The sequence below is a fragment of the Lissotriton vulgaris genome, chromosome 6 (genome assembly GCF_964263255.1).
Source record: "Lissotriton vulgaris chromosome 6, aLisVul1.2, whole genome shotgun sequence".
Taxonomy (NCBI): Eukaryota; Metazoa; Chordata; class Amphibia; order Caudata; family Salamandridae; genus Lissotriton; species Lissotriton vulgaris.
The window spans coordinates 1,152,533,955-1,152,561,027 of NC_141694.1; the positions used below are offsets into that span (position 1 = coordinate 1,152,533,955).

At 42.6% G+C, this 27,073-nt stretch overlaps 1 protein-coding gene across 1 annotated transcript in view; it reads right to left on the reverse strand.

Moving 5' to 3' along the window:
* TMEM178A (transmembrane protein 178A) overlaps window positions 1–27,073 on the reverse strand; it is a 429,355-nt gene that overhangs the window by 81,892 nt on the left and 320,390 nt on the right. Inside the window, exon 3 of the mRNA XM_086927229.1 lies at window positions 22,394–22,531. Coding sequence (XP_086783355.1) covers window positions 22,394–22,531 — 138 coding nt within the window. The remainder of the gene's footprint in view (window positions 1–22,393; window positions 22,532–27,073) is intronic.

The following is a 27,073-nucleotide window of genomic DNA, read 5'->3' on the forward strand; positions in this document are numbered from 1 at the left end:
TGGTTGTTGCTGGTGGTCGGCTTGGTGGGAGGGGTGCAGGTTCGGAGGCCGGTGAATTTGCAGGCTTGGCAGGTGAAGGGTCCTTGGGTGCGTTTCGGGGTGGCTCAGTAGCAGGCAGGGTTCCGGCCGGCATTGAGTGCGTGGAGGGTGGCGGCGTTGTAAGTCCGTCGGGTGGGCTGGCATTGTCGAGGACCAGGGGTTCTGGTGTTGGGCGCGGTCCAGGCGCGGACAGGCGTAGACGGGCTTGCCTTTGGCGGGCCTTCGGCGCACAATCAGCATGCCCGCTGCGTGCGGCGGCTGCACGTCGGCTGCGCGTCCGCCGTGCGGCCTCAATATGAGGGGCTGAGGGATGGAGGAGCAGCTAGCTGGGAGGGGGGAGCGGGGTGGCGAATGGGAACAGCGGGGGGTGGGGGCGTAGGGAGCAGCAGCAGGAAGCAGAGGGCGAGGTGGGAAGCAGGAGGGCACAGAGGGCAAAGGGGGAACGAGGGGTAAAACGAATAATAAAACAGGCACAAGTTACAAAAGGCAAAAGAAAAAAAAAAAAGAATAACAACAGCACAGGTTACAGGTACAGGCTCGCAGAATGGGCGGTCAGAGCGCAGCAGCACAGCACGGGGAGGGCCACGCGGTGGCTAGGGGGGCGACCTACCTGGTGACAGGGTCAAGGGCCGCTTTCTGGAGGTAACAGGAGGAATAGATGCCTTGGGAGGCAACTACTCCTCCTATTACCTCCAGTAAGTCCCACACAGGAGGATTGCATAGAGGATGTTGGTAGCCATGCCCCCTTTCTCCACCATTCCACCACTCTGCAAACGTGCCTCTTGGAGCACTACTAGTTGGGGGAAAAGTCTACTTTAGTCCTGAGGCCCTCAGGAGAAAAGTGAAATTCATTCCCCATTCAGAAGCTCACCAGGAGACACGTTTGCAGAGTGCTGGACAGCATTTGGGCTGTCTGGGAGTTACTGGACTTAACAGGAGGGCTTGTTGGCCCCAAAATATCCTAAGCATTCAAGGGGCTTCATCCTCCAATCAACACTAAGCCAGGAGGTGCGTTTGCGGAGTGGTGGTAAAGGGGGCGTGACCTCTGCCGACTTTCTGGAGGGTTTTATTTCTTTCTTTTCAGGGATGGAGGGCTGCCTTACCAGGGCTGATTTGGGCCCTGGGGAACACATCCCCTGGGGCCAATTGTTGGAAGGCGGTGACCCCAGGGGTCAAGAGGACTCTCCTAACTACCTGGAACCTCCTCTCCCACAATTACTGCTGAGTCTTATCGAAGGGGGAGTCCCCGCCCGGGAGGACTGATCGTACACACTGTCGACACACCACACTTATGAACGGACACCACACCGTGATTCTTTATCAAGAAAGACTTTATCAAGATTAAAAGTAAGGAGCATTACACAGCGATCGAGGGATCACGAAAGTCTCGTGACGAGGGATCGGGGAAGCGGGACAGTCTTAGGAGGCCAGCTGGCACGCCCCGCACCCTGCGCACAGTTCTCAATCCTCGAACTGGGGGGTACGGGGGCTGGCGATGGGACTTGCTGTCCTACTCACTTCGGGTTCAAGTTGGTCGTGAGGGTAGCGTCAATGGTCCAAATGGACCAGAGAGTTTGTCAAGCCGCGACGAGGTCAGCAGGGCTTGGTCAGGAGTACTCCGTCGTACTCGTAAGCAGGTGGAGCCGCGACAGCGTCAGCAGGGCTCCGATGTTCAGGTCTCCAGTGGTTCCGTTCCGTAGGTTCTAGGATGAGCCGCGACGACGTCAGCAGGGCACGGTGGGTCAGAGTCTGTTCTCCTCAAAGTCAGCCGCGATCAGATCAGCAGGGCTTTCTTGTCCAAGATACAACTGCCGATTAGGTGGAAGGCAGGCTGTCTTATAGTCGTCAAGCTCTTTGATGTCCGGACCCTCATAGGCAGGAGGCCGGAGGTCCGAGGGCCAGGCGCCTGATCGTCTGGGCGGTTGGTTCTTTGATGCTTTGGACCATGCGCCCATGGAATCCCAGACGCCCATCAGGGCCTGGAGCCAGCTCACTAGGAGGCCCAAGGTGCAATCGAAACCAGCCCCCAGGGGTAGTTCAGAGGTGTGAGGGAAACCAGTTCCTCGGAAGGGGGCCGGAGGTGTGATGGAAGTCTTGGTTTCGGGTACTTGGTGAGTCGTCCACCCCCCGGGCGGATCTGGGCGTACCGGACGCGCAGGCTTAGCTACAGCCAGGGGAGGCCAGGGCTGCCGAAAGGAAAGAGGGCGGCCGGCCGGCCGGGGTGGCCAAACATGGAGTCTGATGGTCACGTGCACGGGTGCAGGCACGCGGTCTGGGGATCGTCTCAGGTCCAGGGTAGGAGTGTCATGTACAGTTCTGGGTGGACGGGAATCAGTTCCACCCGTAGATCTGGGGCTGCGGAGATCAGCGAGGACCACGCCACGAGGCCGGGTCCAACACCAATCTTTTAGGAAATGGGGAGGGAGGCCACATGGCCCACCTCCCCAGTCTGATTACGGCCCCAGGGGACTCCATCCCCTGGGACTTGTGTTTCTTTATTTCTTTAAATTTATTTAAATGAAAGGAAGGAGGACCATCCCCTGGGGCCTGCCCATTTTTTGTACGTTTATGACACAAGAGAGAGTGGCCATGAGCCTCCCTCCCATAGCCGATTTTTACTCGGGGGACTCCCCCAGGGCAAGGCCTAAATATATATATATATTTTAAATAGGGCAGGGGCCTGCGCAGACCCCCTCCCCAGGCCAATTTTGGCCCTGGGACATCATTCCCTGAAGCTAGGTCTTTTTTTTATTTTTTTGATAACATAGTTTGGTGTCTCCCTGGCCATTTTCCGCCCCAGAGACCTCATCCCACCGGGGCATGGCCACCTCGTTGGGGACGGCGGGGAAAGCCTGAAGGCCCCACAGTCCTAGCCGGCTTCCTGCCTCCTATGGTAGCCAGCATTGCTTTACACACAGGGAGCTGCTGACATGCAGCTCCCTGTGAGTAATAGAAAAGTGTGCTCAGCTTTGAGCAAGTGCGAGCGAAATGCTCTTGCTTGCTCAAAGCGGAGAACACTGTTTGCTATGGCATAGAGGGATCAGTGCTCCTGCCATACCATAGCAAACTGCAATGTCCCCTGAGTGGGCACCCCATCAATCATTCTAGACAGAGGTCTAGGATCTAAAATTTACCAGAGCCATGCCCAAAATCAATGTGTTTTTTAATTTAACATCAAATAAGAATTTGTAGATCATTCTGACAAATGTTCAATGAATTCTGGATGGAATATACATCACTGTATCCTCTGTCTAGAACGATTGATGTACTTATATGTGTAAACAATGTGCATGTTTAAAACATAGAGGCCATCATTACCTCTAGAGTTTTTTCTCATGTTTCTTCTTTTTTTTTAAACCATAGAAAAATATGGTCAGTATATAAAATAAGAAAAATAAAAAATATATATTTTTGTAACGTATGGTGTTTGTATGCAATATTGTGTATGCTTTTCAGGTCCACAATTCTATTTTCAATGTTCCTAATTTGCTTTGATTTCAACTATTTGATGCACCCAGATTTAGGAATCAACGTCAGGGGTACTCTTATCTTTTCAAACACTGCTTATAAAATATGCAGGTTTGCCTGTGCAGCACCCTGTGTCCTGGGGACTGCCACATCCCAGGGAAAATCTGTATGAATAAATGCGGGGGCACGTGCAGCCCCCCTGCACCCCTTGGGACCGCCATATCCCACAGCACTTAAAAATATGTTTGCAGGCGGGCACGGTGGTCCCACCCACACCCTGGGGACCACCACTTCTCCAGTGCTAATCATGCTAAACTAATGTAGGGGCCCAGGCACTCTCCCACAGCCCCAGGGACCGCAACATCCCGGGGGTAAAACATTTACTATTAATGCGGGGGTACTCATGCGGCCGCCATCGGCCTCGGCGACCGCCACTTGCCTGGGGCCAAGTACTACAATGGAGATGGACCACACATTGAGTCATGGATGGCCCTGGGGAGTGCCAACCATCAGGGCCAGCTACTGCTACCTCCTGGGGTGTCCACCCTTGAGAGGTAGCTGTTTGCTTCAGGTTGGTAGCAAAAGTAAACATAACTCCACTTTCTGCAAGCATGAGCTGTGAAACAGCTTCTGCTTGCAGACTTTTTTTATCTGTTTCCTGCATGCAAATTTGCATGCAAGGAAACAGATTAAAACATTGCTCCAGCATGCAGGGAGCTGCATTTTCAGCAGCTCCCTGCCTGCTCCCACTGAATGGGGGAAGCCAACTGGGACTGCATGGGCCTTGAGGGGCAAAAGAGGAGAAAGATGCAAAATAAAGGTCAGAAACTAGGAGAAAAATGCAGAATGAAGGTCAGCAAAGTTCAGAAACGAGCAGAAAGAGGCAAATAAGGGTCAGAAATTAATAGAAAGAGGGAAGCTAAAGGTCAGAAAGGACCAGAAAGGCAAAAATAAATGTTAGAAATGAGCAGAAAGAGGCAAAACACAGGTCCAAAGCGAGCAGAAAGAGGTAAAGTAAAGGTCAGCAACGAGCAGAAAGAGGCAAAATAAAGCTCAGATGTGAGCAGAAAAGAACCAGAAAAACAGCAGAACCCACTCAGGCACTCATGCACCCACTCACAGAATAACTCAGACACTCTCACAGACACAATCACTGAAGCACCCATTCACAGATGAACTCAGACACATACATCCACTCACAGACACAGTCTCTCATGCACCCACTTACAGAATGACTTGCACTCTCTCGCACCCACTCATAGATCTACTCAGTGACTCATGCACCGACTCACAGACCCTCTCATAGACTCACACACCCACTCACAGACCCACTCAGACACTCATATGCCCACTTACAGACCCACTCATACTCTCACACCCACTTACAAACCTACTCAGACACTCATACACCCACTGAGACACTAATGCTCTCACTCACACACTCTGTGTCAAAGGTTAGTGGTTACAGGTAAGAAATGAAATGTAAAAAACCTTACAAATTTACTTTAAAAAAACACAAAGGTTACAGGAACATTCTAGTTAGGAAATAGAATTAAAAAACCTTAGAATTCCATGAAAAAAACAAAGGTTACAGGGACGTTATAGATAGGCTCAGATTTCACTCATACAAACCAGAGAAATTCAGCTTTATAGTTACCAGAGCTAACTATAACTTATGCTCCCGCAATGCACTACTTATGACCTCACATATTACATCACTCATGACATGGTCAGTGCCATCACTCATGACATTCTTGATAATATCACTGATGAACTGTAGGCTCTCACAGCCCCCTCACACAACCACTCACATACCCATTCACAGACCTATACAAGTACTTAAACAACCACTCACTTATCCATAGAGCCACTCACAAACCCACTCACCCACAGAGCCTGATCATACAACCAGTCACTCACCCATGCAGCCACACACTCACAAAAACAGCTACGGACACAGCCAGTTATTCACCTATATCACCACTCATACACCCACTCACTAACCCAGTCTATCAACAAAGCCTCTCACTCACCCATACAACCAATCACACACTCACTCATGCACCCACACAACCACTTACATACCAATACCGATGAGAGGCAAGATGGCGTCCGAGTCGGACGTGTGAGTTTGTTGCTCCTGCCGGACCCCATAGAGATAAGGCAATGCGGCGAGAAGACTGAAAACTGAAAGTCTGAAATTTTCGTAAAACTTAGTTAAAAAACCTCCGTTACTGCTGCACTGGATACTAAGGATGATACAGGGACAGTATTTACCTGGGCGTGGCAGCGGTTTTTTCAGCAGCTTGGACAGCGAGTACACGGCGCTCGGCTACTGCCCCTGATCGGATATCAAACTCTGCGCACCTGGTGGAAGGTTGTTTCCCGCTTGAAGCAGGACAGAGCGGCTGTCGATATCACGGTGCTCGGGGTTGCAGCGTTAAGTGCAGAGAGAGGTGCTGCCGTTAGACTGGCTGAGATGCGGCTGAAGGGAAGGAGAGCGCGAGGACAGGGCGCCACAGCTGAAGTGGTTAACGGAGCTGAAGTGGCGGGGAAAACGCCAGAAGCCATGGCGGTGAATACGGCTGAAAATGACATTGCTGGAGTAACCCCCCCCCCGCCTCCCACAGTGAGTACGAGCAGTGCAGCGCTAGAGAAATCAAAGGCGAGAGAGGGGGAGTTAAGTGTGCAGAGAAAGATACCAGGAATGTTCACCGCTTTGAAAATGAAAGCGGTGGATACAATTGTTTCAAAAGACTTAAATGACTCTAATGTTCCACAAACAGCTGTTGTAGAAGCGGAGGATCCGACGATCGTGTCTGGGGAAAAAGCATCTGACTTCAGCCAGGCTCAGAGTTTAACAGCTTTGGGAAGCGAGAAAGGGCCTGTGACAGATTCTAATACAGATTCTACTACACTGGTTAGCGCTGGTGCAGACATGAACGTAACAGAAACGGCCGCACAAATACAGGCTCAATTACAAGGACAAGTACAAATGAATAAAGGGCTCCTATGTGAAGTGATACATGAGAAAGCAGGCAGTGTTGAGGGGTCTGGTCCAATGGCTGGAGACACTGATTCTGCAGATTTTTTTTCTCTATCAGAGCATTCGATGTCTTCATCTGAAAGCCTGGTTGAACTGTATGCAACTCGCATGAGTATGGAGGATGACGGCCCGGACGATGAGATAGAAGAAGAAGAAGAACCTGGTCGTAGTCTTCACAGTAGCCCGGAGGAGAATATGGATAAAGAGTCCACTGGCGCAAGCACTGTTCGGAGGCTCAGATTGGACAAAAATGACAAAGAGCTTTATTTAGAAGGCGCAGTTAACAGAAATAAAGATGGGGAATGCTCTGAGGATATTTCATTAGGTCTGATATATGAAACCATGATGCTACATAGGGAAGAGAATCGAGAAGACAGTATGAAGGTTCAAAACTCTTGTAAGAAACTACAAAATTCGGTCAGGAGGCTGGCTAAGTCACACAATGAGTTTGTTACTAGAGCAACTGAAGCTGAAGCGCGTATATCCTCATTGGAAGATGAGATGGGCCAACAGCGGAAAACTATTGAAACACATCTAGCGACTAAAGAAGATATCAATTGGAAACTCACAGACATTGAAAATAGAGCCCGCAGAAACAATCTAAGATTTTTGCAAATTGAAGAAGGAAAAGAAGGCTCTGACACACGAGGATTTATAGTTTCACTGTTAAAAGCTGCTATGCCACAGACTGAGAGATGGGAATGGGACAGGGAGGTTGAAAGGGCCCATCGATTTCCATTCAGGGCGAATCTTAGAGATAAAAAACCTCGGGCAATTCTAGTGGCGTTTAATAGTTTTCAAGCTAGGGAGGAGATTTTTTTAAGGGCTCGCCCTGATAAAAAATGTAAAGGTCTCGATTGTGAATTCTTTGTTAGGCCTGATTTGTGCAAGCAGTCTGTTGAATTACGATGGCAGTTCAGACAACTTATAGCTCAGTTTCAAGGCAAAGGTGCGCAGGTGTATTTGATGTTTCCTGCAAAACTCAAGGTTATACACAAAGAGCGCACCAGATTTTTTACCACTGAGTCTGCCGCCAAAGAATTTTTGCTTTCAATTTGATGTTGGGCTGTGAGATGCAAAGTGTCTAAATAACTTTGGTAGTTTTGGGTTATTCTGTTGGCAGTATTACTGGCAGTATTGATTTGTAGCTTACTAGACAAATGTATAAATAATTTGGATCTTTTGGGGGTTTTCTCGCTGGCAGTATTGACTTGCAGTTTAATCATAGGTTTGTGAAAACTCTGTTGGGGGGCGGCAGGGGAGGGGGGACAAACTTTTCATCACAGGACCATTGGTCCTAAAGCCTCAGTGAAGGGGGGGTGGGACGGAGGGGTGGGGGGGCAAGAGAGGGGGGGGCTCTCTTGGGGGGGGTAAAGGCACGGGTGGGTGTGATTAAAAGGGGGAAAAAATTTGGAACACGACTAGTGAGTGCTGTAAAAATAAACACAAGATACAATAAACAGAAATTGGACTTAAACATGTTATTATATAATTTTTCTTTTGTACAAAGTTTGGTTAAACCACCTTGGACAAGACGCTTGAAGTTAATATGGCGGGAATCTGCTTAAGGATTTGCTCTCTGAATGTGTCCGGTTTGAATAACGTAACAAAAAGACATAAAGTGGCAGCGGAGTTAAAATATATACAACCTGATGTGGCTTGTATACAAAAGACGCATATTCCATGGAGTAAGAGGGACCTCTTGAAGGATCTAGGCTATAGAGTTGTATCCGTCTCCAAACAATCGAATATGATACGTGGGGTGGCTATTTTGGTTAGAGACACCTCAGTTACGGTTGGGCGCAAGTTGGAAGACAAGAAAGGGCGCTGGGTCATTGCTGAGTTAAAGTTTGAAAATAGACAGGTCACGTTAGTTTCGGTATATGGGGCAAATCTGGATGACCCCGAGCCTTTGATAGAGATCAATCTAGAACTTGTTAACTTTCAACACCCGATAGTGATCTGTGGAGATATCAATATTAATCTGAACACTAGCGTATTAGGAGATCCACAAATAATATATAAGGGTCGCAAGCCTAAGGTTTATATTGCCCTTAAGAATTTATTACAAGATCATGGGTTGGTGGATACTTGGGGGGTGCTAAGAAATAAGGATTCTGGATATACATTTTATTCTTATCCACACAAGAAATTAGTAAGATTAGATTATTTTTTTCTACCCCGAAACTTGATGGAAGGCACGAATATTAGAACTTACCCCCGAATCTCTTCGGACCATTCCCCATTAGTGGTAGATATACATCATTTACCCAAAAGGAAGATACAAGCTAGTTTCTCATATGATCGCAAACTGGGCGTAAATATTGAATTTATTACACACATGCAGGGCTGGATCCAAACCTTTTTCAATGAAAATCGTGGCACGGCTAGCATCCCTGTGGTATGGGACACATTTAAAGCAGGGTTTAGGGGAGAATGTATTAATTTTGCATTTGGCCAGCGCAAGAAATTAAAAAGGGAACTGGATATGTTATATGAAGTGCTGAGAAATGCTGAGATTTCTTTAACCAGAAAAATTGCTTTGGGTAATGTTGATTTGGCGGAAGAGGAGAATGGGGTTATTAAAGCTAGGTCTAATATCTTGGGATTTTGGGATAAAGAAATTGCTAGAAAGTTTTTAACCTCCAAAATGACAAGCCATGAATTCGGTGAAAGAATAGGCCGGATTTTGGCGACAAAAATCCGAATGAAACATTCCGCTGAATACATAAAGGCAATGGAAGACTCTCATGGCAATATATATTACGATCAAGAAAGCATATTGGGAATTTTCCAAACTTATTATGCACAATTGTATGCGAGGGAAGATATTATAGCGCCTGACGATCAATGGTATGATAGGATGTTCACAGATTTGAAAATATTAGACCCTGGCATAGCCGATGAACTTGATCAACCAATAACTTTGGGGGAAGTGGAAATTGCAGTGAATAGTTTAGCATTGAGTAAAGCTGCAGGGCCCGATAGGTTGCCCGCTGAAATGTATAAACGCTTTATGCACAATATTAAGGATGAGCTACACCGGGTAATTTTAGCTGCTCAAGGTGGTAATCCCCCTGCTACATGGGCCGAAGCAACAATTGTAGTATTCTGTAAAAAAGATAAACCTACTGATAGGGTAGGGTCTTACAGACCTATATCCCTGTTGAATGTGGACAATAAGATCTACTCAAAGATATTGGCTATTCGACTGTCCGGGGTAGTGTCATCTTTAGTGTCCAGATATCAACACGGGTTTATTCCTAAAAGGAGCACTACTGAACACATCAACAAAGTTATTACCCTGTTTGATTTGGCTGCGGTTAACAAAAAAAATTAGCGCTTTTTCTATTAGACGCGGAAAAAGCGTTTGATCGGGTGGCATGGGAGTATTTATGGACCCTAATGGAAAAAATGGGTTTTGGTCAGAGATATGTTAAGGCCATCAAAACACTGTATCTCCAACCCAAAGCTAGGATATCCACTTTGGGCGGACTCTCCGATGTGATTAATATTACAAGAGGGACCCGTCAAGGCTGCCCATGCTCCCCCCTTTTATTTGCATTATATATTAATCCTTTTATTGAGTTACTAAGCCAGAATAGGTTGATCCCCCCCTTTATAGTTGCTGAGTTTTCTTTTTCTGTATTCGCATATGCGGACGACATAGCAGTTGTGACGGATAACCCGGAATCTGCCAGCTTGGAAATTGAGAAGCTAGCCAAAGAATTCGGTAGGATAACAGGATATAAACTTAATGCTTCTAAAACACAAATACTTTGTTCCAGTGCCATAACTTGGGGGGATGAAAGGGTGGTTGATGAAGTTACATACTTAGGAATACGTATAAAAACGGACATGGATGAGTTGGTTAATGCTAACTGGAGTAATGTTTTCCATAAAATCAAAACCTCCTTGGAGAAATGGGAGCGGCTATATTTGACTATTATTGGTAGGACTAATGTCATCAAAATGAATGTTCTCCCGAAAATTCTTTATTTATTCCGATCAATACCCCTGGATTTTCCGAAACCTAAATTACAGGCGTTACAATCTCTTTGCGGTAAATTCATTTGGAGTCCCGGAAAACCCAGGCGGGCAATGAAACATCTTACCTTACCAATTGAAAGGGGCGGAATGGGGGTACCTGATTTTTTCTTGTATTATGTAGTATGTTTTTTGTTAAAAATGAGATTTTTGTTATTAAGAGATGCTAAGGAGGACATGCATAACTATCCCTCTATATTTGAGATATTGATGGGGTCACAAACCAAACAAGTGTTTTTTAATGAAATAGATGGCAATTATTACAAGAGGACACGATTCAAGGTTCTTATAGGTGCTCATAAAGTCTGGAAATGGGTGGCCCGGCTCATTGATGTACGGAAAGTCTCATACTATACTCCATATTGTTTGGTTAGTTTTCTACCCATGATATTCTCGGATGGAGTGGCACGGAAACTGCAAAAAAAAGGGGTATACAGGCTGGGAGATTTTTTTTCGAGTGCAGGAGAGTGCAAATCGTTCTCAGAAATGAGTGAAGAATTTGGGTTGACCAGGGATTTTTTCTTTAAGTTCTTACAGATACGAGATTATTTTAATAGACACAAAATTTCTTTAAGGGAGCATAAAATCATAGAAGGTATAACACTACAAGTTAAGATAGGGATTCTCTATCGCATGTTTTTGGAAGAAAAAACTGATGATTTGGATAAAGTACAAGGAAAATGGAGGGAACTACTGGGAGACAATGATATTGAAGTGGGAAATTTGATTTTGATGTCTAAAGATGTACTGATGTCCGCTAACTTAAAAGCGCAGTTTTTTAAAAGCCTCTTTGATTTATATTATACACCGGTTCGAATGCTAAAGTGGGGAAGAGGTCATGATGGCAAATGCTTTCGCTGTAAAATGGATAATGCAGACTGTATACATATTTTTTTCTCTTGCCCTATATTAGGGAGATTCATCCAAGATATTGAAAAGTTTGTATCTATTATCCTAAAGGTTAATCTAAAAATTACTCCTTCAATGATGATTTTAGGAAAGATTCCTGAGGATGGCCAAAATAAGGAAATCATTGGTTGTCGACAGTTTATTTTTGTTATAATGACGGTCGCTAGATTATGTATTGCGGCAGAATGGCTTCAAGAAAAACCTCCATTATTCCAACAATGGCAAGCTCGATTATATAAATTGTATAAATTAGAGTGGAGTCTGTTTTCGTTATCTGAATCAAGAAGGAAAAAAAGATTGGGATTGAAAATTTGGGGGGCTTTTTCTGATTTTTATGAGACTTAAGTATTAATAATGATGTGGCTATAGTTATGTGTATCTCCTATTGTGTAGCCTTACCCTTTTCTTATTTGTAAGTTGTATTTGAGTATGTGCGCTTGTGTTTTTCATTTCTCCAAGGTTGGAAAATTCATTTTGAATTATGAATTATGTATTCTGTGACGGTTATCTTGTGTATCTTGTATGTTCATGGTTTTTTTTTTCTTTTTTGACGTGTTCCAATAAAAAAAAAAAAAAAAAAAAATACATACCAATTCACACATCCATACAGCCACTCACTGAGCCACTCACTCATGCATACAGCCAATTCCATAGACACTCGCTCTTCCATACAGCCACTCACACACCAACTTACTTAACCAAAACTCACTCAAACAGCAACTCAATCACCCAGACACATTCACTCACTCCACCCATACAGCCACTGGCACATCCACTCACCCACCCATAAAGTCATTCGGACAGCCAAACACTCATCCACCCATATGGTCAGTGACACACCCACTCACACACCAATACAGCTACTTACACAACCACTAAGTTACACACACAGCTACTCCCACACCTTCTTATATACCCATACAGCCACTCACACACCTGCACAGCCATTCAGACACCCACTCACACACAGATACACACAGTCACACAGCGACTCACAGAAAATATGTTAAAAAGATCACTCATTAGTAGTACACAAAGCATACTAATGTAACTTCTGTGGTACCTTAGCATATACGTTTTTACACAGTAAAACATGTAGAAAACGCCCACAATCACTGGATGAAGTCATGAGTGATGTCATGAGTAATGCCATTTGAGATGCATTCAGTGATGTCACTGACCATGTCCTCTGTGATGCAGTATGTGTGGTCATAAGCAGTGCATTGCATGGGCATAAGTTTTAGCTCAGGTAACTATGACTGCTGAACTTCTCTGGTGTTGTACGAGTGAAATCAGAGCCTAACTATAAAGTCCCTATAACCTTTTTCTTTTTCAGTGAAAAAAAATATATACATATATATAAATATTTTTTATACTGATATATTATTGGATTATACTAACTGTTTACCACACATATACCATGCATCCTTTTACAACGCAATGCTTGTTGTAGAGGCATGCGGGGTAAACGCATATGCATAGTAAAGGTTTTTGTGGTAAAGGCATTCTTTGTAATGACGGCATTGTAACGGCATGCATGGTTCCATCATACAACCAGGCACGACTGACCCATTTAAAGCACTGCCCTACAAAGATGATAAAAAATGATTAAAAATAATCTGCTGCAACTCTAAATAAACAGAAAAACATTGCATCTACATTGTAAAAAAACTCTGATCAAAAATATAATTTTAACTTCAGCCAATAGCCGAATGGAAACTGATGAAAACCCATATGTGAAACTTACCTGAGAAAAGACAGATGGGCAACAAAAAAAGGAACTGAAGATGGAGGTTTTGGAACATAGGCGGTGAGTGATAAGAAATCATGAACATCTAACAGGCAGAGCATGTTTGGTGTGTATGCAAAATTGCATCTTACCTTTAAAGCTCTCCCCATTCATGAATAAACATGCATTTTTTAATCATGTAATTTGCTAATATTTACAGGTGGTGTCATATGGAAGAGACAACCCTTCCCACAACCATTGTTGGGAACAATGTATGCGATGAAATACCATGTTCAAAATGTCAAAATGTATTGGCCAAAATTGAGCTCTACAAAAAGAAGTAATCATGCGCTTTTCTACGACAAAGACTAACAACTGCTTATTTGTATTTTAGGTTCACTAAGAAACAAAGGGTTTAGAATTGTTACACTATTACTGAATAGAGAAAAAAATGTTTGGTTATTTTTTTATGAAAGAAAATGTGGGACCAGTTAGAATTATAACGTTTTAAAAGGTCACCCTCTTCGACAAGCAGCAAACTGTTTCAGTTCTGTTCATAAATAACTTTTTTTTGTAATCACGTTTTTATGAATTTATTTCATCTTAGACACGTCAATGCAAAACAAAAAGACCCACAATATCTCACACCTCTCTTCCTGTCCACACTCTTTACCACCTCACTGCCCATCATCAACTGGGCCTCCAGCAGGCCTCGAAAAAGCATGAAAACTATATTAGACCTGCAGGTCTAGTAACTTGAATAATCTATGTGACCTAACTGTAACATACTTGACCCATAAACTGGTCTCCAGTTGCGTGATCCTAGGCACATATTTTATTTTTCCAAGCCACCTTTTTCTTCATTATCACTTTTGTGCGCACCTTCATATATGTGAGTACATTATTTGGCTGTTCAAAAAACTCTTTTGTTTGATTTAATACACGAAACTTGTGCTCCATGTTTGATAAGAATCTAGCCCATATGTGGGGTACACCTGACCCCAGACTTGCCTCTTTGTTCACTAACAGCATTACCATCCAGGCAGGCCCAGGAATATTTTGAAGTTCATGTTTAAAACCGACTTGAAATAAATATATTACTAAAGAATGATATGGTAGTGCACGGTCATTAACAAACTGCACATTTTCATTGAAATACCGCAGTTTTACCAATAAAACTATATAGTCCAGACCCATAGCAATGAATGGGAATTACCGAATCAGTAAATACCGATTCGGTATTTACCGAATTTTACCGATTCGGTAATACTTACCGAATGAATACCTACATCCCATTTACCGATTCTAAAATACTGAATCTGTAAAATTCTGTATTTTATAATCGGCAATTCTGGATTACTGGCCCAAAATCTCCTGATTTGTTTTCAGCGGATTAAAACCTTTTATATCATCACACAAAATTACAAAAAGATACGCAACTGGCATATACTAGCTAATGGTAATTTAAGATACACACATCAGCTGGATCACCATTTTCCTGCCCATATCTGGAGAACTATTTACACAATATTTATACTGGTGTCCCAAAGCTACAGCAAATAGAGTTGAATGGTATCAGATGCTAAGGTAACTGACAATGACCCACCACTGAGCTTTAGCTTAGAAGCAAGAAGAGCTGTAAAACAACTAAAATTAGGGAAGGCACCAGGATCAGATAACATTCCAGGTGACTTCCATAGCTCAGAGTTGGAAGTATAGGTCCCTATCAGACCGTATGCTCAAAGGTGAAATTATTTCTGAGACATGGAAGAGTGTGGAAGCTAGTACAACTCACAACAAGCATTGAAAATGCAACAGGTTTCACATTTCCTTGAGTTAGAGCTATTTGTAAATGACAATGTGCTATGGAGTGTATAAATGTGATGTGTAGTGGAATTGTGTAGGTTGTATTGGTATTGTTAGTTGTGGAATTGTGTTGTGTGGAGTGGATTTGTGTAGTGGAATTATATGGTATGGTGTGTAGTAGAATTATGTGGTATGATGTGTAGTGGAAGTATGTGGATAGTAACTTTGTAAGTTTGCAAATGGAGCTGGAAATAGGTATACTCAGCAGAAGTGCCTTCAAGTACAATGCAAAGTGGCTGGCTGTGATGGATGAAGATGCTTGTGTTGAGAGAGTTTGCCCAAGCACTCGCCAGTTTAATAACCTTGCCTCGGTTTCTCACAAAAAGATACTTATAAATGATCCTCTGCGTGATGCTTTCATGTTAAAAATGTTCTTTAATTAAAGGTTAGAACAATGAACAGGTTGGTATAGTAGTACATACTTTAATCAAAGAATTGACGAAAATGCATTTTATCCTCCCAAAGTCATTACTGTGTTTACTACAGTGCCAGCTGTAACACGCAACACGAAGGGAGGGGAGGGATATTTTCTTTTTAATAACGCTGATATCATTAGCCTGCGAGTCTTGGCTGACAGCACTGAGAAACAAAAGACAACCCAGCTTCAAATTGTTGCATGCCTGTAAGAGTTTACAAGCTTGGATTTTATGTTACCACATAAAAAAACAACCTCCTTATGTTGAACAAAGGAAAGTGAAATACTTGTTTACAAAGTGCTACTAGTCAGTAAGGGGTACTTTTGTATATTTTTTAACAGCCTTCTGGCACAGGGCATATTAACTGAAGCAAATAGGGAGGGGCTATCTGTAATTTCAAAACCTGTGGCAGAATAAAAGATTACAGTTGTGTGCAAGCAGCCAGCTTAAAATGCTATTGTAAACTCTGTATTGAATGTACTAAAGGGGTGAGAACGAGCAGCTATTTAATGAAATTACACAGATGCAAGCGTTTGTAAAAATACATTTAAAATAAAGATCTTGCAGCTTACAGTACAAAGTCTAAATAAACCAGCCTGATGAGTTTTCTGCTGTAGGGGGTGAGCGGAGAGAGAACAGGAGTAGCCTGTTGGGAATTTGCCTCCCACTTTGTAGCACAGTTTCTTGTGAAAGGATAGCCATTTTAAATAATGCTGGTTAGTAAAAAAAAAAAAAGCACAGCTTTAACTCCTTGCTCCTGGGAAACACAGCACGAGCAGCAGAGGTAGCAGTTAAAGGAAGGCATTAATACAAATCACTCCCAGGCAGTGACGCAGAGTTAATGAAATGTTACTACCTTTGCTTGAAGTGCGGTGTCAGTGAACCATGTGCTGCATAAATGTATGAGTGAAAGCGCAGCGTTGATGAAGCAGGCACTGAAACGAAGGGGAGGCTAGCATGACAAGAATGCCCATGCTCCTTCAAGGTTATGGGTTCACATATTAAATCCCCTGGGTAAGAAGTGACATCATTTAGGGGTATTGGGCGTATTATGCAAACTGGAAGGCTGAGAACTTCTCCGCTCTATGGAAGGAGGTGGGTGGTACTTGTAGGTTGTACATTGATGTCTTTCACCTTGAGAGGCTGGGTTGGCCTGGGGACAGAACCGCACTTCAAGGATCCTCTCATTACTGTGTCTCGGTTTGGCCCAACTGAGGAGCCTTGATATACTGAATCCAGCAGCATTAAAGAGCTGCACAAGAATACAAACCTCCTAATAAGTAACTTTAAAGCACTCTACATAAGCATAAGCTACAGAGGCACAGACAGGCAAAGTGAAAAAGACAAACACTGCATGCACACTAAGTGAAACAGAAGCAGAGATGCAAAATAAAAATAAAAAACAAAAAAGACTTGCAAAAAACAGAGAAGCGACCTGTGAATGTGCACACCACTAATAAACGGAGATGTAATAGGATAATAGCAGAGATAAGACACTTGCAAGTAAGTGAAACAAAAGCGGAGGCATAAAACTAAAAGCCTTTACGTGCTGCACGCGAAAGGAATGTGCCCTAAGTGCATTCATAAGCAGTTGCAGAAATAAAAGTAACACGTTATTACCACAGCTCTGTGTGCTCCTGGCTTCAGTCTGTCACCAGGAGTCAGGATGCTCAAACACGAAGTCTGCAAGTCTCTGGGAAACCCCTCTGAATACGGGTTTCCCCAATAAAAAAAGGCACGCAGGATTGGATGCCTGCTTGTGCCCCAGGGGGACCGTATAGTGTGTAATGATACTAGAGCACTGTAGTCGGTCCCTGCTTGTGCCCCAGGGGCACTATATGGAGCACGCTGCATGTGAGCAATGCCTAAGGCAGGGAAGCTGGAAATAGAAAGGCAGCTGTCCGCAAAGACTTTGTGCGTGTTACTGCTCCTACCAGGCAATAAATAGCCAGCGTGCTCAAAAATCTCCAATTACAGAGGAAGACTACAGCGTGCAAAACAGATGGCACTGAAACAGATGGCACTGAAAGAAGTGCCAGCAGAGTGAAATAACACTGTAGTTAGGCACCGCTGTATTGAGACTACACGGAAGTTAGGAATCACCAACAGTCAACAGAAAAGGAGAAACCAACAACACTAACACATTAAGCCAATAGCAAGCGGAAAGACAAATAACATTAAATTGAACCCAACATACAGATTACTTTATGTCTCGGTGAGACAGCGCATGCGCTGCCAAGGCGAGACCTAAAAAGGGGGACAGGAATACTCACGAAAAATATTGTCCTATAGGTTTAATTGATAACTTACAAGAGACATTTTGCTTTCAGGTTTTTTAAAAGATTAATGACTATATTGATGCTCAGAGTATCATTTCCCCTCTGCAAGCCAGTTTTAGACAGAAGATTAACACTGTTGACCAAAATTTCAGGTTCACTCTAATACAATAGAATTATCTCCAGCTAAACAAAGACCATTTATATGCAGCATTTGTGCACCCAAAAACAGCATTCGACCTGGTATGTAGGGTGAAGGTATGGTAAGTGCTGGAACAGATGGGGATGGCCTATCTCTATTTTATATAATAATTAGATTACATTAATCAAATTTTGCACAGGTGAGATGGGGCCCTAAAGGGAAATTAACTATAAGTATTGAAATCGAAAGTGGAGTCAGTCAGGGCTGTGTACTTGCCCCAATCCTCTTTTCGCTTTACATCAACAATGTATTTAAATACTTACTTGATTGCACACATGATTCCCCTAGACTATGTGGCAAGTTTACACCCGGGCTACTATTTGCTGATGGTACTATATAAATCTAGGGCACTCCTATGGGTTTACAAAATTTTATGAATCAATTTACACTTTTTTGTAATGAAAGTGGTCTTGAGGTTAACACTACTAAAACAAAATATATGTGTTTCAAACCTCAGAGATCCCCTAGAGGAGCTTTCAGCATGGAAGGGACCCCCTTCAAAGGGAGGGGAAATGTGACTTTTTGGGTATCTCAATGGTTAGATCTAGTTCTTGGGTGTCTCATATGGGTAAAACAAGTGCTTCTTTTTTAAATGGAGCACATGTTGTGTGAAAAAGATACAAAAGCACGACCCAAAGACATATTTCACTTGTGATTGAAATTTATTGTGCCAAAATCTAGAGCGTGGGTCAGTATGGGTCAGAACTCTGGGGGCATGAGTGGGAAAAAGAGTTGATTAGCAAGGAAAATTCCTTTCTTAGATCCTTATTTATTGCACCTCAGAGTACCACAACTAACCCTTTAGTTCTGGAAACCGGACCTAAGCGGTTCAGGGACAATCCAGATCTTAGCCCTCAGTTTTTTGGGGTACAGTTGTGGGGTACCCCAGATTTGGATCCATACTGTAACAAACTAACCGAGATAATGAGTATTCTAATTCTGAATTTATACAGTGGCTTCTGCATATAAAAAGACCCTCTAGCAATAGGTATGTGCTAATTCTGGTTAACTCAGTCTGTAATTACCACTAAATCGAAATTAACTGTTAAAAAACATATTGTCCTATAGGTTTAATTGATAACTTACAAGAGACATTTTGCTTTCAGGTTTTTTAAAACATTAATGACTATATTGATGCTCAGAGTATCATTTCCCCTCTGCAAGCCAGTTTTAGACAAAAGATTAACACTGTTGACCAAAATTTCAGGTTCACTCTAATACAAAATAATTATCTCCAGCTAAACAAAGACCATGTGATTGAAATTTATTGTGCCAAAATCTAGAGCGTGGGTCAGTATGGGTCAGAACGCTGGGGGCATGAGTGGGAAAAAGAGTTGATTAGCAAGGAAAATTCCTTTCTTAGATCCTTATTTATTGCACCTCAGAGTACCACAACTAACCCTTTAGTTCTGGAAACCGGACTTAAGCGGTTCAGGGACATTGCAGATCTTAGCCCTCAGTTGTGGGGTACCCCAGAGTTGGAACCATACTGTAACAAACTAACCGAGATAATGAGTATTCTAATTCTGAATTTATACAGTGGCTTCTGCATATAAAAAGACCCTCTAGCAATAGGTATGTGCTAATTCTGGTTAACTCCGTCAGGAATTACCACTAAATCGAAATTAACTGTTAAAAAACATATTGGTCATATGTAACAGAGCCGTATCATTGCAATGCAATGGTAGACAGTGTTTGTTGACATCAGGGTTTCTTCACTTTAAATCCAGTCCAGCTTTTGAACTCTTTCTGGATGAAATAAGACCTTGTCATGCGAGGAATTTATATATTAAATTTAGATTGTGTATATTCCTGAGTGGTAACTATACTAAAAACTGGAATAACCATCAGGCTGACTGATTCATCTAGGTGTGGCCTGTGTGGAGCGTACCGCGAAGAATAGACCATCTTTTGTTTTTCCCCTCCCAGTATGAATATCCCCATAGGAAATGGATTAAAGCTCTCTGTAGCAAATTGGGGCTTACAAGTTACCTAGCAGCCTCAAGGATGATAAGCTCAAATACTGATGGGTTTATTGTATTTGTTATTAGCAGATACCTTTACACGGTTAGGCTAGTAAGAAAATGCCTTGGTAGCCCATTATAAACATCTACCTCATTAAACTGTTTGGCCAATCTGTTTGTACCAAAGACAGATGAGTTTTGAGAGACAGGTTCTAGATCATTATCATTGTCATCAGTGTTTAGAATCTAATTTATATTGAATCTGATCTTATCAATTTTAAAATGTGCTTTTTAATACTATTGTTTAGAAAGAGGCTATTAGTAATGCACAGATAAAACTTATGGATGCTCATGCATATCATGTACCCAGTGCAATACACTAGGATAGGCTGTTTGGCAGTTTTACTACTTAATTCAATTGTAAACTTGTAAACTTGCAGATTTGTAGAGCGCAAATTGTTGCCCGGAGGCGTCCAAGCGCTAGCAAATTGTACTATGTATGTTCCGAAAATATTATGAAGGTTATTATCTATGGCTTGTATTTTTTATGGGTTCATTGAAACCCGAGATAAACTATTTTGATATGATATATATTATATGAATAAGCTGCCTTTACATTCAAAATTCTTAAACTCTGGTGCAGATTTGGATGTTCTTGGCCTACAGTATCCTCAAACAGTAATCAAATTGAAATGTAATTGGATTAGACTTTTCGGGCCACATAAACACAATAAGAAAGATAAATACATTTAAAAGAGTACGTGGATGTCTTTGGGATGAGAGCCGATACGGATGTCGTATATGAGTGTTTCTTGCGGGGCTGACCCCCGGGTTGTAGGCCTGAAAGCTGTGTTCTTCCGCTCATGCCTCGCTCTGCTGGCCTCGAGATGTAGGCAGTAAGCTGTGTACATTCCCTCTGATTCCCACACAATAAAAACGATTGATTCTAAAAGAGTACGATATACATACATATATATTAATGCCCTGGTAAACCAGTGAAGAATATTGCTTCCACTGGACAAGGATTATGCTTTTCCAAGTTTACACTGAAGAAGTTGAAATCAAAACAAATGTTTTCTTTACATATGTACCACTTGCTGAAAGCAGGTATGAGTCTATTAGTGGCATATGTAATTGAAGAAAATAATGAGACTCTATGGCAGACCCAGTTTCCCTTTCCACTGCTGCTTTTGTAAAAAGAAGGATTGGCTTTTCAATTAACCATTCCAACATAGGCAGGATCAGGCACACGCCTGCTTAGCGCCAGGGTAGCCGTGCGGGTGATAGTGAGCTTTACAAATAGACATAACATTCATACCTTTATAACTATATAAATTGGCAAAGGGGTAATTATTGTGTCCACGTGTATGTGTATCCAAATCCAGTAATGGGTTTCATGTTATCTGTATCCTTTATAATAATGACAAATGTAAATAACGTATAAGATGTAGCATGCAAACAGTTTTGTGTTGACTGAATTGGATTTTTGGCCAACACTGGCCATGTCACATAAACACTTAAGTCTGGAAAAATGTGCCCCTTAAATCTGCAAGATGTAATTTGCTTTGCAAAAGATGAATTATTGTTATAACACTGAAAACACAAAGCCCTACATGCATCAACAATTACATTTGCGATTCCTTATTAGCGAAAAATAAGGATTCGCTAATAAGGAATAGCAAAAGGCTATGCATGAAAAAATCGCTAAAAAAATTGCGATTTCTTAATATTCCTTAATAGCAAATCGCAAATTGCGAGTCGCAATTAAGGAATACCTCCCCATTCGTTCCTGAAACTTTGGAAAATGCACAAAAGTGCATTTTTCAAGGTTTTTGCAAATTACCATGAAGTTGAACTTCATGGTAATTTGCTACTCCTATTAGCGAAATCGCTAATTATTTTACTTTGATGCATTGCATTTAAGGAATCTCCATGCAATCGCAATTTAAGGAATCTCAATTTAGAGATTCCTTAAATTGCGATTTTTGCATTTGGGATGATGCATCCCAAATGCAAAAATACTGGTCGCAAAGGGGCAGATTCTGAGAATCTGGCCGTTTGCGACCGGTTTTTAGCTTGATGCATGTGGCTGTTTCTGCCTAATATGTTGCACATATATGATATATGATGCTAAGATTAAGCTGCGTACATTTTACTGCTGACATATTAAATTACTGCAGTTAGGTTGTAGGGCTTCCTAAGTGTATGTTTCTATTGCAAGAGGGTCTAAAGTCTCCAGTGTACCCTCCAAATTAACAATCCTGGCAAATATGATGCTAATTGAATGCACATTGTTAGTAAATAAAATGCTGAATAAAGAAAAAATTGAAGTTGTATTCTGTTAGAAGTTTAATTTAACACATTCTGTTCGAAATAGGAGAAAACTAAAACACATTGGTCCACACAGCCAGTAGCTCAAATGATGAGTTACCTGTCATAAGGAAAAGAAGGCCCGCGACGTGCTGGGTGAGGCTTTCTTCCCAGAAGAAGCTGACTGTTGCAACAATGCACCCACAGAGGAGAACAGCAGCTGCCATACCCAGGAAACCAGCAGTGATTCTTCTTAAATCTGTTGTTGAATTACAGCCAAAAAAGGACTGTCAGAAAATGAACTCTCAACACATACAGATAAGAGATACACATAAAACCCAGATCTTGTTTATGATACAGCAGTTATGACGGTTCAGATGCATTCAACAGAGCTCTAGTTTTCATGCAAACAAGAGCTGGTATTGGCGTCAGGGTGGACAGCCTTTAGCATCAAGGTGTACCACCAGCTTTGGTAACTTTTTATCCTACGTCATGGTTAAAAACGATTCATGTATTTGGTATTTTTCAATAAAACTCCCCATCAGGGATTAAATTATGTCCGAAGAAATCTTGAACTATTGCTGGTGGCCATTACCAAGCCCTGATTATTACAGAAAGGAACTTGTAATCCAGAGACATACCTGATAAAACTAAAGAGGAGGACTCCTTGATTCTTTGAGAGTTTTTGATCCTGACAAAAATAGTCTATTCTGTGCCAGTTACAATCATGGATTAACTAATTTGTTAATTAAATATTTCACATGCAATTTACTTAACTCAGAGAGTGCCTCAATATTAATTTCTAAACATGCAAATGTGATTTCACTAGAGCACGAATGCACTAAATTTAGTTAAAGGTAAGCTATTGCATAAATGCCTTTAAGATAAGTGGGCAGTACACTGATAGGAATCACTTGCGAACAGAAATGACATGCTGGACAGGGGAGGCCATCAGAGACCCAAGTCATGAAACTAGAACTTTGATCATGACATGTATTTAATTTACTCCTTAGCGTCCTGCGGGGAAATAATTAAAAACAGCTTTGGAAAAACTAGGTGGGAATCGACATCTGCGATCATTTATGGTGAATGAGCATCAACAAGTCAATCCAGGCTTCAACTGGCAACATACATGATGCTATTGGTGAGAATCAGGATTTCTACTTGAACTTTCCTTGCTGGAGCTTGATTAACTCTAACCTAGCGATTTACATAACAAGAGGGGCCTCCTATGGGAGTCTGCCATTCTGTGCAGTGTCATAAGACTGGTAGGTGCTTGTAGGGGAGAGCAATGTGAACTACTTACTGGGAGAGGCCGGCAGCCAAAAACTGAAGGGTCAGAATGGCGATTATATAGGGAAGATAACCTGGCACCCCAAAGACTAAAGCAAAGCTTTCCCTAAAATCTCTATTCAGAAATTAGGATTGATTCAGTTAAGGAACCTAGAGACTGGAATCTGTGAAATGTAAAGCAAGTGAAGGTACCTCTGGGACCATAAATTCAATGTTTTTCTCAAGACCTAGGATTAATTATTTTACCTAAGTCAATTTTCAATATATGAAAATGCATTTCTTTTAACAACTTAGCAACTTGGGTAGATAGACATCAACACATCTCTCTGCTATTGCAACAATAACCAACACAGCAATCACATCTGCATATTTTTTTAAAGATAGAATTTACTTAACATTCTTGCAATTGTTAAAACAAGTTATACTAAATTCAAAGTTACAGTATACAAATCTTTTTTACAGTGCTTCTTTTCACGTGATTTTGTACAAACTCTCCTTTAAGACCATTCTTTTCATGAGAGTTAGACAAGCATAGAAAACCAGTGCAAGACACTTAATACACACATATTTATTCATATTCAGAAATCAGAAATCTAAAATGTCCTACCCAATTGTACATATGTATCGAGATAGACTAAACACAATTTATCCTCGATGGTCTTTCAATGGATGGTCCTAAAAAACAATACTGTGCGCAGAGTAACTTTCAAATAGTTTCCTAATGTTTAGACCATCTGGTGTTCGCTAAACTCATAAATCACTTATAAAATCACATTTTTGTTTGGTAGTACCCTGAGTCACGAGGAATAGAACAGTGAATTGTGCGGGTGCCGACGCATTTCGACCTGCGTGCGGGGGACCGGGAGGATCCTAAGAAGGTCTTCTTCAGGGCTGGGGTTTTGTGTGTAGGACTCTGTGATCTATAAATCATAAAGAAAAGTGGTGGAGGAAATTTATATTTTCCAAAATCTAAATGTTTCTGTTATTATCAAAAATGAACTCAATTTTGCTCATAGTCCATACCTAAAGTTCAGAAAATCTCTTAGGACTGATCCTGTTGTCCAAATGTACCGGGCACTGAAGGGTTACATCTTGTTCCTTTTCTTTATCTGTGAAGATTAATTCTCATGACATATTTTGTGCAAGCAGTTGGTGCTGATTTATTTTTGACCCCCTGGGTTGGCTTCACTCTACAATCCAGGACTGGCACCATGCCTGCAGTGTTACATTGACAGTTCTTTCCTCCCGTTTTTTGAGAACAATGTGCATGCGGAAGGGAGTAGTTCCTCTCTCCCCGGGTTTGCACATGCACCTGCAGCTCATTCATTCGCGAGCGCAGCATCTCATTCAGTGGCCTAGAGACTCCGGAAGTGGGGCCACCCAGGTATTCACGAGGCTATTTGAACCATGCCTCGGTTTCCAGTTTGTCTTCCTGGCAGGCTCACGGACAGGGCAAGTATTCTGTGGCCCGCACCCTTACATCACTGTAAGTAAAGTTGGAGCGCTTGCTTAATGGAACAGACACCTCGAGCAACTGTTGCGTGGCTTGTGGACATTCCCTGGAGTTTATGGGCTTTATCTCTTTCTTTCTACATTGCTCCCTCACAGTCAGAAAGGGTGCGGGCTCCGGCCACAGTAGCCCTCTTCCCGATAGCGCTGGGTAAGCACACTGTGTGGAACATTTGTGTACTTTGGTTTGGGTACCCCGTGACTTTTTGATTCACATTTAGGGATAGGGATCTACCCAAAATCTGCCTTGTTAAAAATGAACTGTGGTCGAGGGTAACATATACCACCTAAACATACTGGTCCCCCATTTGAGTTGGAGGGGTGTACCAGATCGCCTTTTGTGGATTTTCTATATGTGGGCACAGACACCTCTGATTGGTTTCCCCTCCTTCGAGTTGTTGAATCCTGGTAGGACACTAGTGGCACAGGGCTAACATTTGTTACGTCCCCAGGTTTTGGTATGCGTCTTTTTATTGTGGCAGGTCGTGCATATGATTGTGGCACGTGTTGATGCATCAAGTTGTACTGATGCACATACTGTATGTATTCTATCTTGTGTTTCTTTTCTAGGTATCCATCAGGAGCAGTTGTAACTTTGTGCCACCCTGTATGAGCCACAGGATGCTGGCTGGCCCTGACTGATTATGAGGGTATCTTTTTGTTTTAAATCACTGTTATCACGTGCACTTCACAATATTTTACCTTTGATCCTGAAGAAGCGCCAATTACCTTTGTGGTGACAGGGGCTTGAAACATGTTGATCCACGATTTACCACAGGCATACTATGGCTGCTAGGGCATTTTCTACCCATGGGATTCTAATTCTATTTTTTGAGGGTCTGAATCCCATTCTATCTGTTCAGTTTAGTAACCCCATATCAAATTTTATCTTGCACGCACCTTTTTCACCATATGTACTGGACCCACACCACACACTGCCACAGGCACCTTCCGGCATTTCTCTTAAAAGATCTCTGATAAAGTGACCCTTCAGGGGACCCGTAGGGCATTGCAGTGCCGAGCCCTACGAGGAGCAAATGCCCCATGATGAAGCATGACACCCTTTGTGGTGTGTGAGGGCAACAAGAGGCAAGACTTGTGCCTCCTCTGTTTTATTGGGTCCTCTTCATACCTAGGTCTCTTCCCCTATTCTCTTTTTATCCTTTCTTTTTTCTGCTATAGGGCATGTGGGCAACCTTTGGTGCCCTGCCTTTGGAACAGTGTCCTCTTTTTGGTCAAAGTATTGCATTAGAGGAGCATGGACACTGGACCATAATTTACTCCTCGGTTCCCCCCTCTTTTGTAGATGTAGCATCTAACAGGTCGACCACATAGTCACTCGCCCAGGGTTTTACGTGCCAGCCCAGCCAAGGTCTTATCCGCCCTCTCTCCTTCACCGTAGAGCCTGACTCAAGTTTCCCTCCCCAGGTAATGGGTCGCTCTAAGTGCCTCCTCCTCATACTCTGCAAGTTTACTGCAAATGGACACAAGTAAGTCCGTCTCCCCAGTGTCGAAGTACTGAAGTTCTAAGGAACAGATGGCCTCCGGACAGGACAGAGCAACCCCAATCGTCCTCAATACCCCATCCTGTTTAGCAATGCACAGGTTTTCCTGCAAGGATTCCAGGTGTGCGTCATCCTACGAGGCTCGAAATGAAGACTTTATTGTCGGCTTTCCCCATATCAGCAACAGTCTCGCTATGCACCCCAGGGATGGTGGGGTAGGATACAGCCAAGGATACAGCCAAGGCAAGGGGTGCAGGGTAAAGCAAATGGGCCCACTATTCACCCGGGCAGTTCTGCAGCTGTGAACACTCCACTGATACAATCAGGATTCACAAGGCAGAATATGTTGGAGGTGAGTAAAGTTTGCATGCTCCTATCTGCAGTGGTTTTTAGATGGCTTAATCTGGAAGGGTCATAGTCATCTATATGGGTCCATACAGTAATATCCTTATGACCAAAGGGCCACCATTGGAAAGTCCCACCTCAGGGAGGCA